The sequence below is a fragment of the Passer domesticus genome, chromosome 10 (genome assembly GCF_036417665.1).
Source record: "Passer domesticus isolate bPasDom1 chromosome 10, bPasDom1.hap1, whole genome shotgun sequence".
NCBI classification, from domain to species: Eukaryota; Metazoa; Chordata; class Aves; order Passeriformes; family Passeridae; genus Passer; species Passer domesticus.
Genome location: NC_087483.1, coordinates 4,614,886 through 4,628,500, shown reverse-complemented (window position 1 = coordinate 4,628,500; position 13,615 = coordinate 4,614,886). Strand labels below are relative to the sequence as shown.

Genomic DNA, 13,615 nt, shown 5'->3' with positions numbered 1-13,615 from the left:
GAGAATAATTTTTATCTGAGTAATCAATAGGAGAGAGCTGTAAGGAGGACTGAAATCATGAAGATTCCTTAATTGTGAGGACTTCTGTGAAATTTCACTTGGCTTTACTTTGTTGATGTGGTCTTTTATTTGTTTACTTCTGATTTTGTGTAATCACTGGAAGACATCATCTTTATTGAAGGGCAGTTGGGACAGGTTGTTTGTGAGGTATAATGGTGAAACTAAAACAAACATTATAATAATTGTGGGGATAAAAGTTTCTCTTAATTGCTCTTTTACCAGGATAAGGAATCCAAAATCAACTTCCTTCAGAAGGCCATTGATGCTGTTGTGATGGTGACAGGGGAGCCACTGTCAGTGAAACCAGCACGAGTCGTGGCTGGACACGAGCCTGAGAAAACCAATGAATTCCTTCAGGCAATTGGGAAGTGTTGCTTGAATAAGGTAGGACAGAATTACACAGATTCTATGCACACAGGGACAGGAGGAGAGGGAACAGCCTCAGGCTGGGCCAGGGGAGGCTCAGGGTGGACAGCAGCAGGAATTTCTCCATGGAAAGCGTGCTCAGGCCTTGGCAGGGGCTGCCCAGGGCAGTCAGGAGTCCCCATCCCTGGAGGTGTCCAAGGAACACCTGGATGTGGCACTGGGTGCCCTGTGCTGGGGACAAGGTGGGCATCAGGCACAGCTGGGACTCAATGGCCTTGGAAGTCTCGTCCAACCCAAATGATTGTGTGCCTTAATTACCCCTCTGCTGCCATTAACTGCACAGGAGAAACATTCTGTCAGCCCTTAGTAACAGCAGATGGAGAGTTCATGATCTTTAGTTTGAGCCAGCTTCTCACACTGCCTTCTGCAATTGTCCCAAATGCATTCTGCATGGTAAGGATTTTATTATTCACTGTTGTTCACTTCATTTGTCTTCTAATAACATTTATTAGATTTGAAGCACAGAATGAAGCTCCAGAACCTTTAAAATTTTGGAATACAGATGCATTACAGTTGCTCACCTTTGGCTTTATCTCCTTTTAGTCAAATCTCTTAATTATGGAATTAAAGTATTTTTTCTACTGTGCTTTTTTTGATTATGGAAATACAATAATGGAGAAATTTGACAGGTGGTTAAAAATAACTGCGGGGGCTGTTCTTACACAGCATTATTGCATTCTTTCTTGGAATTATTATGTTTTTTACACTGAATTGTTACATTCTTAAAATAATAATTACTACATTAATTATTTATTGAAACCATTTACTCATTTCAGTGGTGTTTTTCTGTTCCTTGCAGCTGTCCAGTGATGCTGCTGTAAAAAAGGTCTTGGCTGGGGAAAAAGCTGATGCTAAAGGGAAACCTCCACCCTCTAAACCTCGACATAAAGAAAGCAGAGAGGCCAAAGCAGAAGAACAAAAAAGCCATAAGGACAAAGAGGTAGCATTTTTGAGGGGTACTGGGGTACCATTTTTTATTTGTTTGGGGTATTTTTAGCATTTTTGAGTTTGTAGAGGCACTGTGTGATTGAGTTGGCATGTATTGGAATTAATTTTTAGTGTTTGCTTTCTTTTTAGAGTAGGAGAGACACTGAAATTAAAGACAGAAGCCCCAGCAGAGACAGAAGACCCAAAGGAGATTTGAAAGAGAGCAGAGAAAGAGAAAAGGAGAGGGAAAAACAGAAGAATAATGAAGACAGGCACAAAGAACCTGAAAGAGACGCCTCAAAGGAAGGAGAAAAACAAGAGAGGGAAGGAGGCAAGAGCAGAACAAACAAGCAAGGAAGAGAAACAGCAAAAAACAAAGGAAAAGGAGACCCAGAGCGAGGAGAGGATCTCAGGCATGATAAAGGACAGGAAAGAGAGAAAAGACATGAAGGAGGAAGAGAAAAGGACAGGCTGAAAGGAAGAGACAAAGATAAGGCCAGGGACAGAGATGGAGAGAAAGACAGAGAGAGAAGAAGAGATCGGGACAGAGAAAAAGATGGGGAAGATCTCAGGGAACATGGAAAGGAGAAAGCAGAGAAAAAGGTAATTGAAATGTTATTTTGGGGAAGAACTTTCCCCACGCTGTGCTTGGGAGTGTGTGTGTTCCATTGGCCTTCAATGTTTGTATTCCTGCTCATCCAGCAGGAAGGGACCTTGTTCCAAACCCCCCTGCAGGTTTCAAACCCCTGCAGGGACACCTTTCACTATCCCAGGCTGCTCCAAGCCTCAGTGTCCAGCCTGGCCTTGGGCACTTCCAGGGATCCAGGGGCAGCCACAGCTGCTCTGGGAATTCCATCCCAGCTGCTCCCCACCTTCACAGGGAACAATTCCTTCCCAATATCCCATCCATCCCTGCCCTCTGGCAGTGGGAAACCATTCCCTCTGTCCTGTCACTCCAGGCCCTTATCCACGTCCCTCTCCATCTTTCTTGTTGGCTCCCTTCAGGTGCTGGAGGGCCTTCTCAGAGATGGGACTGAATGGTTTTAAGGTCCCTTCCAGCCCAAACCAGTTTAGGATTCCGGGATGTTCTAAGGATTATAGGCCCTTAGCTGCCCTGAGAGCCACCTCTTCATTGCCTTTCATTTTGTTACTCTTCTATTTCCTCTTCCTCTGAATATTTTCTATTCTGCCTTTCTATTCTGTTGGTAGAAATTCAGGATTGATGGGCACCAAAATGCTTCTCTTGAATCTAAACCAGTTCATTTCTTTCCAGCCCTCAGATTCTGAAGAATCCATGCATAGAAAACCACAGAGGCCAACTAAAGATAGCAAGTGCCAGCCAGACACTGAGGTTAGTAATGGAGGAGGTAGGAATAACCAAAGTGTTGCATTTTGATTTGGGAATCTGCTCAAAAATTATGTAGGGTTGAAAGATGGGTAAATAGCAAGTTTTTGGGCTGGCAAATACATTAAATAGATGCTTCCCTGGGTTTTTTGATTGTTTATTTATTAAAAATATCTCTGAGCTTGGACCAAAAAAAAAAGTCTACTCAATTTATTTAATTCTGCAGATTTTATTTCTGTGTATTTTTATTTTGGACACTTCTTAGGATCACAGACTGGTTTGGGTTGGGAGGAACCTTAGAGCTCATCTCTTCCAGCCCCCTGTCAAGAGTTTTCTTGATTCCTCAGAATCTTTCCTGGAAAGCTGATAGGGTCTTTGTATTTGTTTTTGAATTTTAGCAGCAGTTACTGTTTTAGAAAGGAAAGGAGTCCAGTGTTGTTTCAGGGTCCATGGTTTGCAGCTGGAAGAGCAGCTCAGTGCCTCTGCACAGGAGCTGCTGCTTGTGTCACCACTGTGCCTCCATCTGCTGCTTCCTGCTGACCTGAGGCAGTTTGGGGAATTATGGAGCCACGTGGCCAAATGTTTAAAGAGGGAGACTTCAGTAAATGAACCTAAAGCAGCATAGGCTGAGGAAAAACCAGGCAGGACCCCAGCTCTAGCAGGAGTCTCTGGGCCCACTGTCATATCATGTCTTCCCTATGAGATGACAAATTTATGGCTCTTACTTGACTCCAGTCCAACCAAACTCTTTAAGTTATTGGCACTGAGAGGGAGAGCTTATAAAAGAGTTTTGGGGTTTTTTTTAGCCTCCAGCAAATATTCATGGCCAAGTCAAACTTCCTGCAAATTGGGTCTCTAATGGAAATTCTGAGCCTCATCCCAAGCTCTCATCGTGCTCTTGGGCACCACAATAATGCAGCGGGGCAGTAAAGTTTCATTTCCCCTCCTAAGTGCTTTTGGGAGGGATTCCAAGGCTTTGGAATTATTACCTGAAATCCAGATGACATTCCTGCCTCTGCCTGCTTGCGTAACAGCAGAGGTTGCTCATTTCTGAGATGAAAACAAACTTGGGAGCAGAGCATGGCCCATGTCATCATTTAAAGTTGGGGAAGGGAGAGGTGACATGAAAACCTGCCCAGTGAATTTTGGGAGCTGAGATAGCTGCACAAAGTGATTTAGAGGAAATTCCAGCAGCAAATCATTGGAAATTGCATCTCATGGACTAGGGTTGATCTTCTGGTCCTCCCAGGAGTTTTCCAGCCTTTTTTTCCAGGGATTCACCCCAATTCAACCAATGTGGCTCCACCTGAATCACCTGGCAGGGAAACAAATGTATTCAAAAGAAGGCAAACAACTTTCTGTGCACATGAAAGATTATGAATCTGATTTTGTGATCTGTGCTGCAGAATTAATAAATCTTCAGCATCTCTCTTTACCTTTTTATATGTATTTTTTTCTACAGATAGTTACAGAATATATCTGACCACTATAATAGAAGTCAAGCAGTTTGAGGTAGTGTCCAAGAAGTCAGTCACTGTGTTTTCCTCCTCAGGATTAATCTCTTTACCTTTTTACTGCATTTACTTTAGAGAACAGATCAATTTAGAGGGTTTTGGGTTTTTTTAGTATTCTACATATACAGCAAAGCTATCTCTTAAAGTTTAGTCCCTGACTTTGCTTAATGAGATTTTCTCTATTTATGCAAATCTCAGTTTTTCTTGCTGCTAATTATTGATGCCAGCTTCCAAATCTACTTAAAGCTGACTTTTTTTGGTAATTTAAATGTATTTTTCTGTTGCTAAAGAAACTCTTTGTGTTACGCAGTGTGCAGTAGTCATCACATGGGTATCCATAATTTTCTGGAGCTAGAAGAAAGTAGGGATAAGTAGGAATTAAGAGACATTTGGCTACCACATGGCAATCAGAAGCTGCCTCAAGGCTGGCTCTTGCATCCTGCAGTTTGGGATCAGGGTTGAGTTGTGTTCTGTTCATTCTCAGTCCATCTCAGGGAAAAATCAGATTTAAAATGGCCTTTTGGACCTTCTAAATAATGAAGATCATTATTGCTTAGGCTTGACAAGAGGTGGGGGAGGTCACAGAGCATCTGGTGCTGGAAGTGGCCACAGAACAGGTAAATCATTTCCCCCTGAGGCCAAACACCTTGGAAAAGTCTCTTCCATGTTTCCCATGGCAGCTGGAGCTCTTGGCTAAAGCTTTCTGTAATATCCTGTCATTTCTGGCCACTTGCAGAATTGGTTTGAATTTGCCCTGCAAACTCTATTGCTCTGGAAATGGTCACTTAAAGCACTCTCTAAGTCCTGCCTAATGAACTTCTGTTCCTCTTGGAACTTAGGTTATGTAATGAAACTGTGGAATTAAAAAAGGACAGCAGAGAGAATCACTTCATGGAAATGTCCAGGACGTGGCTAAAACATTTCTGCTCTGGAGCTGGGAATGTCCCTCTCTCTTTGGTGTCATTATATCAGAAATCCATCCTTTAAACTGTTTTGAAAACAGATATTTTCCTCATCTCTTTGTGTTTGAGAAGTTCTAATTTGCAGGATTTAATACCGATACCAATCTAATACCAATTTGCAGGATCTAATGAGATTTTCCTCATCTCTTTGTGTTTGTGAGCTTTTAATTTGCAGGATCTAATACCAATAGAACATCATCTTGCCAGACTTTAGGTGAGGAAAAGAGAATTGATTGATATTTTCCTAACAAATCTTAGCAGCACAGCACTCGAACTGGCCTTAGCATGTGGAGATCTTTCCTTGTATGTGGTTTTATTTATATAAAATTACACCTGCATGCTTTCTGTTGTAGAGATGGAAAGATACCTCCTGGCACTGTGGATTTAATTAGAAGAAAAGTACTGTGGAGGGTTGGTGGGATGAAATTGCTGTTCACAGAGTTAATTCTTATTTATTATTAGAGAACCATCAGTAGAGCTGATGAATAAGGGGGGGAATCACAGTGGCTGATTTTGTAATGAGCTCTGCAACACCAGCAAACATTTTCTTTTGTCTTGAAATGAAATTTGCCCTCTTTAAAGGTTAATAATGAGGACAAAGCAGCAGCCTGGATGGTTTGCAGAAGGCTCTGGATCCTCTCCACGTGGAAACATAATTACTCAGGACTGGGAAGCGTGCATGCATCCATCAAGGATTCTGCTGTAATGTGTTTTTCCAGCATGGTGTGAGATGAAGTGCAAGATTTCCCTTTAATGGCTCCGGTGGCTGCTTTTCAAAGTCTTGAAGGGAAATAACCTCTTTTATCTCCCCTTGGAAAGCCCCTCAATCATAAATATTGTGGGCTTTCTGTTTTGGTGTGCTGCCATAGTGAGTAAACGTCAGCTTTCACCCTGCACCTGCTGCCAGGCTGCACATGTGGCTCCACAAAAGTTCTGTTTGTAGCCACATAAATAAATGACCAAATCCCCTCTTGCAGCAGCCTCAGCACCTATTGGCAGCTCCCTTCCCACCTGTCCTAATAATGACCTCACCCAGAGAGCTGCTGGGGCTGTAGTGTGCCAGATGTGCTCCTGATGGGATAAGAGCTTTCTTCTCCCTCCTTCCATAGTGTTGGGCTCGTGGAGGTTATTATGGAGAATTAAAATTAAGATGAACCACTTCAAGATTGGAATTCTGTCTGGTTTTCCTTAGAACATACCAGAATTTGTAGAGGAAAAACGTTTCCTTCTGGTGGAAAGTTTCCCTGTCCAGGGCAGGGGGTGGAAGGTGATGAGCTTTAAAGTCCCTTCTACTCAAACCATTCTTTGATGGCATAAAAATGGCAGAATTTGTGATTCTCAGGTTATCAATATGGACATGGAGGTCTTTTCCAACCTTAATGATGATCAGCAGGGCTAACAAAAATCTTGGATGAAAACTGAACTGAAAAAAAGAGCACATAAGGAAAGAGATCCTGGGAGGTGCTAAACATATTTCAGGATTTGGGTTATTAGGCAGGATTTTTATCCAGGGAAGTTGCCATTTAAGTAATGGACTGGGCAAGCCTAGTAGCACAGTTTTTAAAATCCTTGCTTCTCTTTTGGAATGAAGTCTAAAAGATTTTGCAGCAGGTTGAAGAGGAGCTGTTTATCTGATGCAGCTGAAACACAGAGGTGATTGTAGGAGTCTTCCTCCTTTTTATAACATTTTTATTCTACAGGGTCGGATACTCTTAGTTCCCATTTGGAAGTTGTTTTCCATCAAATAAGTGAAAGAAAATAGGTGGCATTTATCCAGGAAAAAATATCCACAGGCTGTGAGGGATATAAACTCAACATAAACGCGTGGATCAATTCTTGGGTCAATATTTGCTCTGTATAATACTGAGAAAAGCAACACAAGGAAGTAAATTTTAGATGTAATGATATAATATTTAGATCTACTGTTATATAAATTTCTGGTCTTTTATTGTTTTGTTTTGTTTTCTTCCAGAATGAAACTCCTGCAAGGATATCAAAGCAGCCTGCAGCAAAAGCATCAAGGCATCACTCCAAGCCCGGAGGAGAAGGTAACCACAGGGAGGATATTGTTATTTCTATCAGATATGCTGCAGGGTTATTGAATAGGAATAGCAGAAATACTTAAATATCCCTGTTTATTTTTGCCAGGGTTTGGTTTGTACTCCCAGCCTGCATTTGTGAATCCAAGAGACAATTTTCCTGACGGGATTTGGGATACAGGAAGTGAGATTCAGTTCAATTTGCTCTCTTTGCCTGTGTGCAGTTGCAGACAGAAATTCAGCCTGCTTTTGGTAATTTCTGTGTAATTACTCTCTAAACAAGCTTTTGGACTTGTCTGCAACTATTTCTGACACGTAACATTTGTTAAATTTTTACAGCAGAGCAAAGTGAAGGTTGAAGTGGTTTTAATTTGGTTTAGTAGACACTTGGTCCAGGCTTTCCAAATAAATTATTTCTCTGTGGAGGTGCTTCCTTGCAATTATGATGTTGCGCTTCGTGTTTATTTCATGGAGTTATTGTTAAATGGTTCATTCTGTTATCTTCTTTCCCTAAGTTGTACCCTCCCTTAAAGCTGTCCCTCAAGCTATTCCCCTCCCTTTGTTCTAGTCCCTTCCCTGCCTGTCAAGGTGATCCTGTCCCTCTTTCCCTGCCTGTCAAGGCGACCCTGCCCCTTTTTCCTGAATGTTCCCTGCCACTCACCCTGGGGCCAAGCCCTGATTGAAGCACCCACTTGGAACTCCCCTAATCCACGACGCCCCATTGGCCCATGTGTCTTTTCCCTCTCCTCCCCCTATGCTGATTGGTCCCACAGTGTGGATGTAATCCCCTTGCTCCACCCTTGAAAGGCCCCTATTGGTTGTTTTCTGTATCCATCTCTTTCACCTGGAATAAACCTGCCTTGTGGAATTTCGAGGCAAAGAGCCTCCTCCTTCCTCCTTTGCCTGCTCCCTGACATGGCTGTAGCAGCATGTACTGCAGGGCTTGCAGCTCTTCAGGTTCAGTTGGGGCACACCCCAGTCCCCAGCTGTTCCCCACTCCTGTCGTGGCTACTGGAATGTTTGGAGCTAGCCCGGGTTCCTGTGGGCTTTGGCACTGTGTCACCAACTTCTGTAATTCAGCCTTTAAATCTTGTGTTTACACACTGACTGGAAAGTGGATTATCTTCAGAATATCCCAAATATTGCACATCAGGAGGAAAAGAATCTTAGCTTAGCAATGCCATCCCTTTGTGTAGGAGAATAAGAGGAAGAGCCTGGAGAAACTCCTGGATAAGGAATAAAAGTGGCTTGTACCCAGAGTTCAGACAGCAGTAGTGGAATGGAAATTTCTGTTTGTATTTCAATGCCTTTCCTCCTCCTCTTATTTCTGTGATTGATCCTAATTTCCTTTCAGTGCTTTGTGCCCCTGGTATTTTAATCCTAAAGAAGAAGAATAAAAGAATAAATCACTTTAATGTCTCTATTCAGAAGATTCAGTGACACCTGTGAATTGATGCCTGTTAATAACAGGCAGTTCTGATTAAAAATCAGTGCATGAAAATCTTCATGCACTTAACTTTCCAATCTCATTATTAATAATTCATATAAAGAGATCATATGTTACTGGAAGTCTTCCCAAGTTCCCACTTTTTTTTTTTTTTTGATTTCTATGAGTATGAGGCAAAACACTGGAGTTATATCAGTCCTGTTTTCAGGATAATGAATAGCCTTGTTTGGGCACCTTAAATAAGTTGGAAAAACCCCTCCTGTATGTGTGTTAATTTAGGAGCCTCATTCAAGTTGGTGCTAGAAAATTGAAATTTTTATGTCACATCTCCTGTGCTGTGAAGTCTGAGTAATTTGGCAGCTGAAAAACCCCTGTCTGGATTCCATTAAAACTGCAGCTTTATTTTACTACTTACTGATCCTTAGCTGATCCTATAACTTCTTTTATTTCCCAAAATTTTATATTTGTTTTATATGGCACTAAACTGTAAGGACCAGACACATGATATTTAGGGATTGTCCCTTTAAAACCAGAATCCAGTTTTCCTGATAAGTTTAATAGAGGGAATGACTTTAGGGTGAGTATTTTAAAACACTCCTTTCTCCCTGATGCAGCACTCAAATTGTAGTTTATCAGAGCCAGGAATATTTTGGGGCGTTACCTCTCATTTATTTTGACACAGTGGGCTTGTCATAGGTGAATAATCCAGAGGATCAGAAAACTTTCTGATGCATGTTGCACAGTGGTGATGATGATCAGAGCTTTCTATTTTACCTTATATTAATTGGAAATAAATCAATGTACAGCAGGAGGAAATGTCTCTTCTCTCTGGGCAGATAAATTATAGAGGTTTATACTGAATATTTCAGCTTTCAGGAATTCAGTCAGCACTCATTTAAAAAGTCTTTGTGCACCTTGAATGTGATTTATTGACACTGAAGAAGGTTTGTTAAACTAGGGTAGCCCTTAAAGAAGTCCTAGCAGGTATTTAGCATGGCTTTTTATTTTGAATTTTTATTGGCTCTTGGATTTCATTTGACTATAAACTGGTTTGTTACAGGAGCTGTGGACATGAGGAGTGTGGCAGATGGGATTTCAGAGGATGGTGCTGCTGAGCTGCAGGAGAAAAATGAACCAGGCCTTGCAGAAAAACAGAAAGGTAGGGAAAGTTAAAGTGTGGCTGCCATGGAAAGCCCAGCTGGAGTGTTTGGGTCAAATCCATGCAGCTAAATGATGTAAGGAGGGTGATTTCAATTAACCCAAGTGCTGCTGTCTGTTTTAATCACATCTGATTCATACTCTGCCTTGAAAAATGTCCATCCCCTGATAAAGCAATTCCTTTTATTTTCCTTTTTCCTGTTCTTCTGTTTTCCAAGAGGCAAATGGCTGCACCTGAATCCCTTGGTGAGTTGTTCTGTGTTAGAAGGGAATCTTTGCACATTGCCTTTTTGTGCAACTATTTGGTAGTCTCAGTGTTTGCATTTTACAGGATGTCATGGTTTGACCCTGGCACAATGCCAGGGCCCCCATGAAGGGTATATTTTCAAAATGGTGGCTGTGAGATGTGACCCGGGAACAGAACAAAGCAGGCTCTCATTCGGGGATGGAGGGAAAAAAAAATACATAACACTTTATTTATTACAAATCTAGAAAGGAACACATACTAAACTAAGAATGAAAACCTTCCAAATACCTTCCTCCTCCCCCTCCCTTTTCTCCACAGATTCACCACCCCTCAAATTATCAACCCTCAAATCCATCAGGGAGAGAGGAGTCCCCCCTTGCCTCATGGGCCTCCCCCGGAAGCACAATTGAAACCTCCTGTGCTTCCGCGTCATCCATGGCCCCACCCGAAGAACATCGGCCCTCGTGACTTCTCCCCCCCATGTCCAGTGCTCTCACCACTGGACACGGACCAGGACTGCCTTTAGGGCTCCCCGTTTAAAGATGCTCCACCCACTTCCAGAAACAGCAGTCTCTCAACTCTTGGGACACCAGTCCCCCCCAAATTTCACCCCCTGGGGCCGAGGGGCCTCATGAACAGAGATCTTCCTCTCCGTGGAGACAGAGGGCATCCCACACCCCCTTCAGCCGTCTCTGTTCACGCCGCTGCTTCACTCTTGACTCCCGGGTGTTGCCTCCCCCTAAATACAGTCTCTGGGTCACAGGGAAAAAAAAAAAAACACGGGTCTGTCCATGGCTATACAAGAAAGAGTCCAGCCCAAGGCCACTCCATCATCTCTTCCACTCAGGATTCTTCTCTCTTCCAGCTTTCCTCACGCTTGCCCATCTCTCATCTCTCTCTCACCTCATCCTGATTCAGGAGGATTCAGTATTTGTAAGGTTTCTATTAGTCTACAAAGGGGTTAAAATCTTCAACTCTGCCTGCCCAAGGACTCCCACATCTGCCGGGCACCTTCTCTCGACGCATCCCCCGCTTCTGGCTGGCTGAGTTGCCAGCACAATCTCTGTCCCTCTCTCCGGGGGGGGCTGCCCAGACATCTCAAGTCTCATCAATCCCTGCATGTTCTCCTCCACCTCTGCACCTTTTGGGGCTCCCGGCCTCCTCCCTGTCATGGCCTCCCCCACCCAGACACAGCTGGGCAGGGGAGAGGCCAGACTCTACTCACCAACGCCAGATTCCCAAAGAGGAAGTTCTCTGGGAATCTCCTGCTTTTAACCCCCGTGTGTTCTCAGAGGCGTATCCAAACCCTTAGTGGCCACCTTAAATGCCAATTTTGAATTTGGCCCCTGATTGGCCCGACTTAGACCTTTCCAAAAACACATTTCCGGGCCAAACCACGACACAGGATTCCAGAGGAAAATTCCATCCCTGCATTCTTTCTCACTCCTCCATTTCCCCCCCCACCAAGCTGGATATAGCTCCCAAGACATGGATGTGTGACCAGCTACAACACACATAGAGCCATGGCAGCAAAGTGCAGGAGGAGGAGCTGAAATTGCAGCAAAAAGCTGCATTTTTGTTCTCTCCAGCTGCAGATGCTTGAGCTGGTTGGGAGGATGGATCTCCTGGATGTGGGAGGTGTTCCCAGCCCACCTTTGGCCTCCAGGGCCTCATGGCTGTGGCAGCCTAATGAAATATGGATGGATGGCCAAGACATTTGTGTGACCTTCCCCAGCTGGGAGAACTTCCACACGAATTCCCTTTCATCTCTTGGAGCTGTCTTGTCCTTTGGAATGCATCTGGGGTGGAAAATAAATTTATGGTATAATTGGGATGGATGTAAGAGGAGTAGCCCCAGGTTCATTATGGATTTGGATTGGATCCCCGGGTGGTTTGAGAACCAAATATTCAGGATCAGAATAATAATGAAAGTTGGAAAAGTTCTCCAAAATCATCAAGTCGAACCTTTACCATTGAGCTCAACCTTTATTTTATTGACTGATCTTGTTTTTCAGCTTTATTCACCAAGGCACTGTAAACCCCTCATTTTTTAGGTTCAGGACCTTTAAGATCCAAATCCAAGCCATTCTATGAGCCCAGGATTATAAAACATTGTTTATTAGGTGAAGTAAACTGATTTTCCTGGATCTTTTAGAGCATTATTTCTGTCTGTTTCAGTTATATTTTGTTGCAGAGCAACAAGGCTCTCTATCCCAATTTTCCTGGCCCTGGGAGTAATTCTCAGGTTCTGGATGTAATTCCTGTTGTGTGCTTCATGCCTAACTTGATCAGATTGCAGAATACATAGAATTTTTCTAAAAAATCAATCTGTTTGTTATTTACAGATTAATTTGCCAGAGACTCAATAACATTCCAGTGACAAAAGAGCAGCATCAAACATAGTTGAAAACTTTTAACAGAAAAACGTGCTTTTTAATAAATCAAGCTCTTCTGTAATGCTTTTTGCCCTTTTTGTGATGTATTTTAGAATTTTTAAACATAATTGGCTGAGTTTAGATGCTTTGAGTAGACTTTACTCGAGGAGTAGCCACCACCTCAAGCAAGAATCCCAGTAGGGGAATATAAGAGGTTAAGGGAGACAAAAGCATTGAGTGAGATGATGTCATTTTCACAGAGGGGGAAATTTCACAATATTAAGAAACTTAGGAAGAAATTTAAGTGGTTTTTTTTTCAGTGCAGTGCTAAGATTCCAAATGCTGTCATAAAAACCTGAGGTTTTCCTAGCCCAGCTAAGCCCCAGTTTTATGATGTTTTGTTTAATAGAAAGAGAAGTGGAGAATGCAGCTCCTGACAAGCCTGAAAATGGGGAAGCACCTCCTGATGTCCCACCTCGGCCTGCCCAAAGGTGTGTTTCCATCCTTTCTTCCCTTCTCAACCCATAAACTGCTCCATGGAGTAAAATTTTTAGTAAAAGTTTTGAGTAAAATTTTTAGTAAGATTTTTGAGGAGTACATTGCATTTCCTCTGTGCATTCCATAAGGATGGTATTATGGATGAGGTGAAGTTGCTTTTTAATTTGAATGTTTGGATTTATTTTTTTTTTCTCAGCAAAGGGTTGTGTTGCTGTATTTGCAGGAACCCCTATGGCAGGGAGGAATGATGCATCTGACTCCATGTTCTCAGAAGGCTAATTTATTATTTTGTGATACTCTATTATATTAAAGAATACTATACTAAACTATACTAAAGAATAAAGAAAGGATACTTACAGAAGGCTAAAAAGATAATAGTGAAAACTTGTGACTCTTTTCAGAGTCCTGACACAGCTTGGCCCTGATTGGCCAAAGAGTCAACTCACAGCAGAATCCAATGGAACAATCACCTGTGGGTAAACAATCTCCAAACACATTCCACATGAGCACAACACAGGAGAAGCAAATGAGATGAGAATTGTTTTCCTTTTTCTCTGAGGCTTCTCAGGAGAAGAATCCTGGGTGAAGGGATTTTTTCAGAGGGTGTGAATGCCACA

General features: G+C 42.6%; 1 protein-coding gene across 2 annotated transcripts in view; it reads left to right on the top strand.

Annotated features, from left to right (window-relative positions):
- The window catches only part of TRAF3IP1 (TRAF3 interacting protein 1), a 28,556-nt gene that overhangs the window by 1,779 nt on the left and 13,162 nt on the right, over window positions 1-13,615 (top strand). Inside the window, exons 3-10 of one of the 2 annotated variants that reach the window (XM_064433419.1) lie at window positions 283-444; window positions 1,286-1,426; window positions 1,564-2,016; window positions 2,687-2,764; window positions 7,207-7,282; window positions 7,383-7,457; window positions 9,781-9,879; window positions 12,910-12,991. In XM_064433419.1, coding sequence (XP_064289489.1) covers window positions 283-444; window positions 1,286-1,426; window positions 1,564-2,016; window positions 2,687-2,764; window positions 7,207-7,282; window positions 7,383-7,457; window positions 9,781-9,879; window positions 12,910-12,991 — 1,166 coding nt within the window. The remainder of the gene's footprint in view (window positions 1-282; window positions 445-1,285; window positions 1,427-1,563; window positions 2,017-2,686; window positions 2,765-7,206; window positions 7,283-7,382; window positions 7,458-9,780; window positions 9,880-12,909; window positions 12,992-13,615) is intronic. The other variant, XM_064433420.1, reaches the window with a different exon arrangement.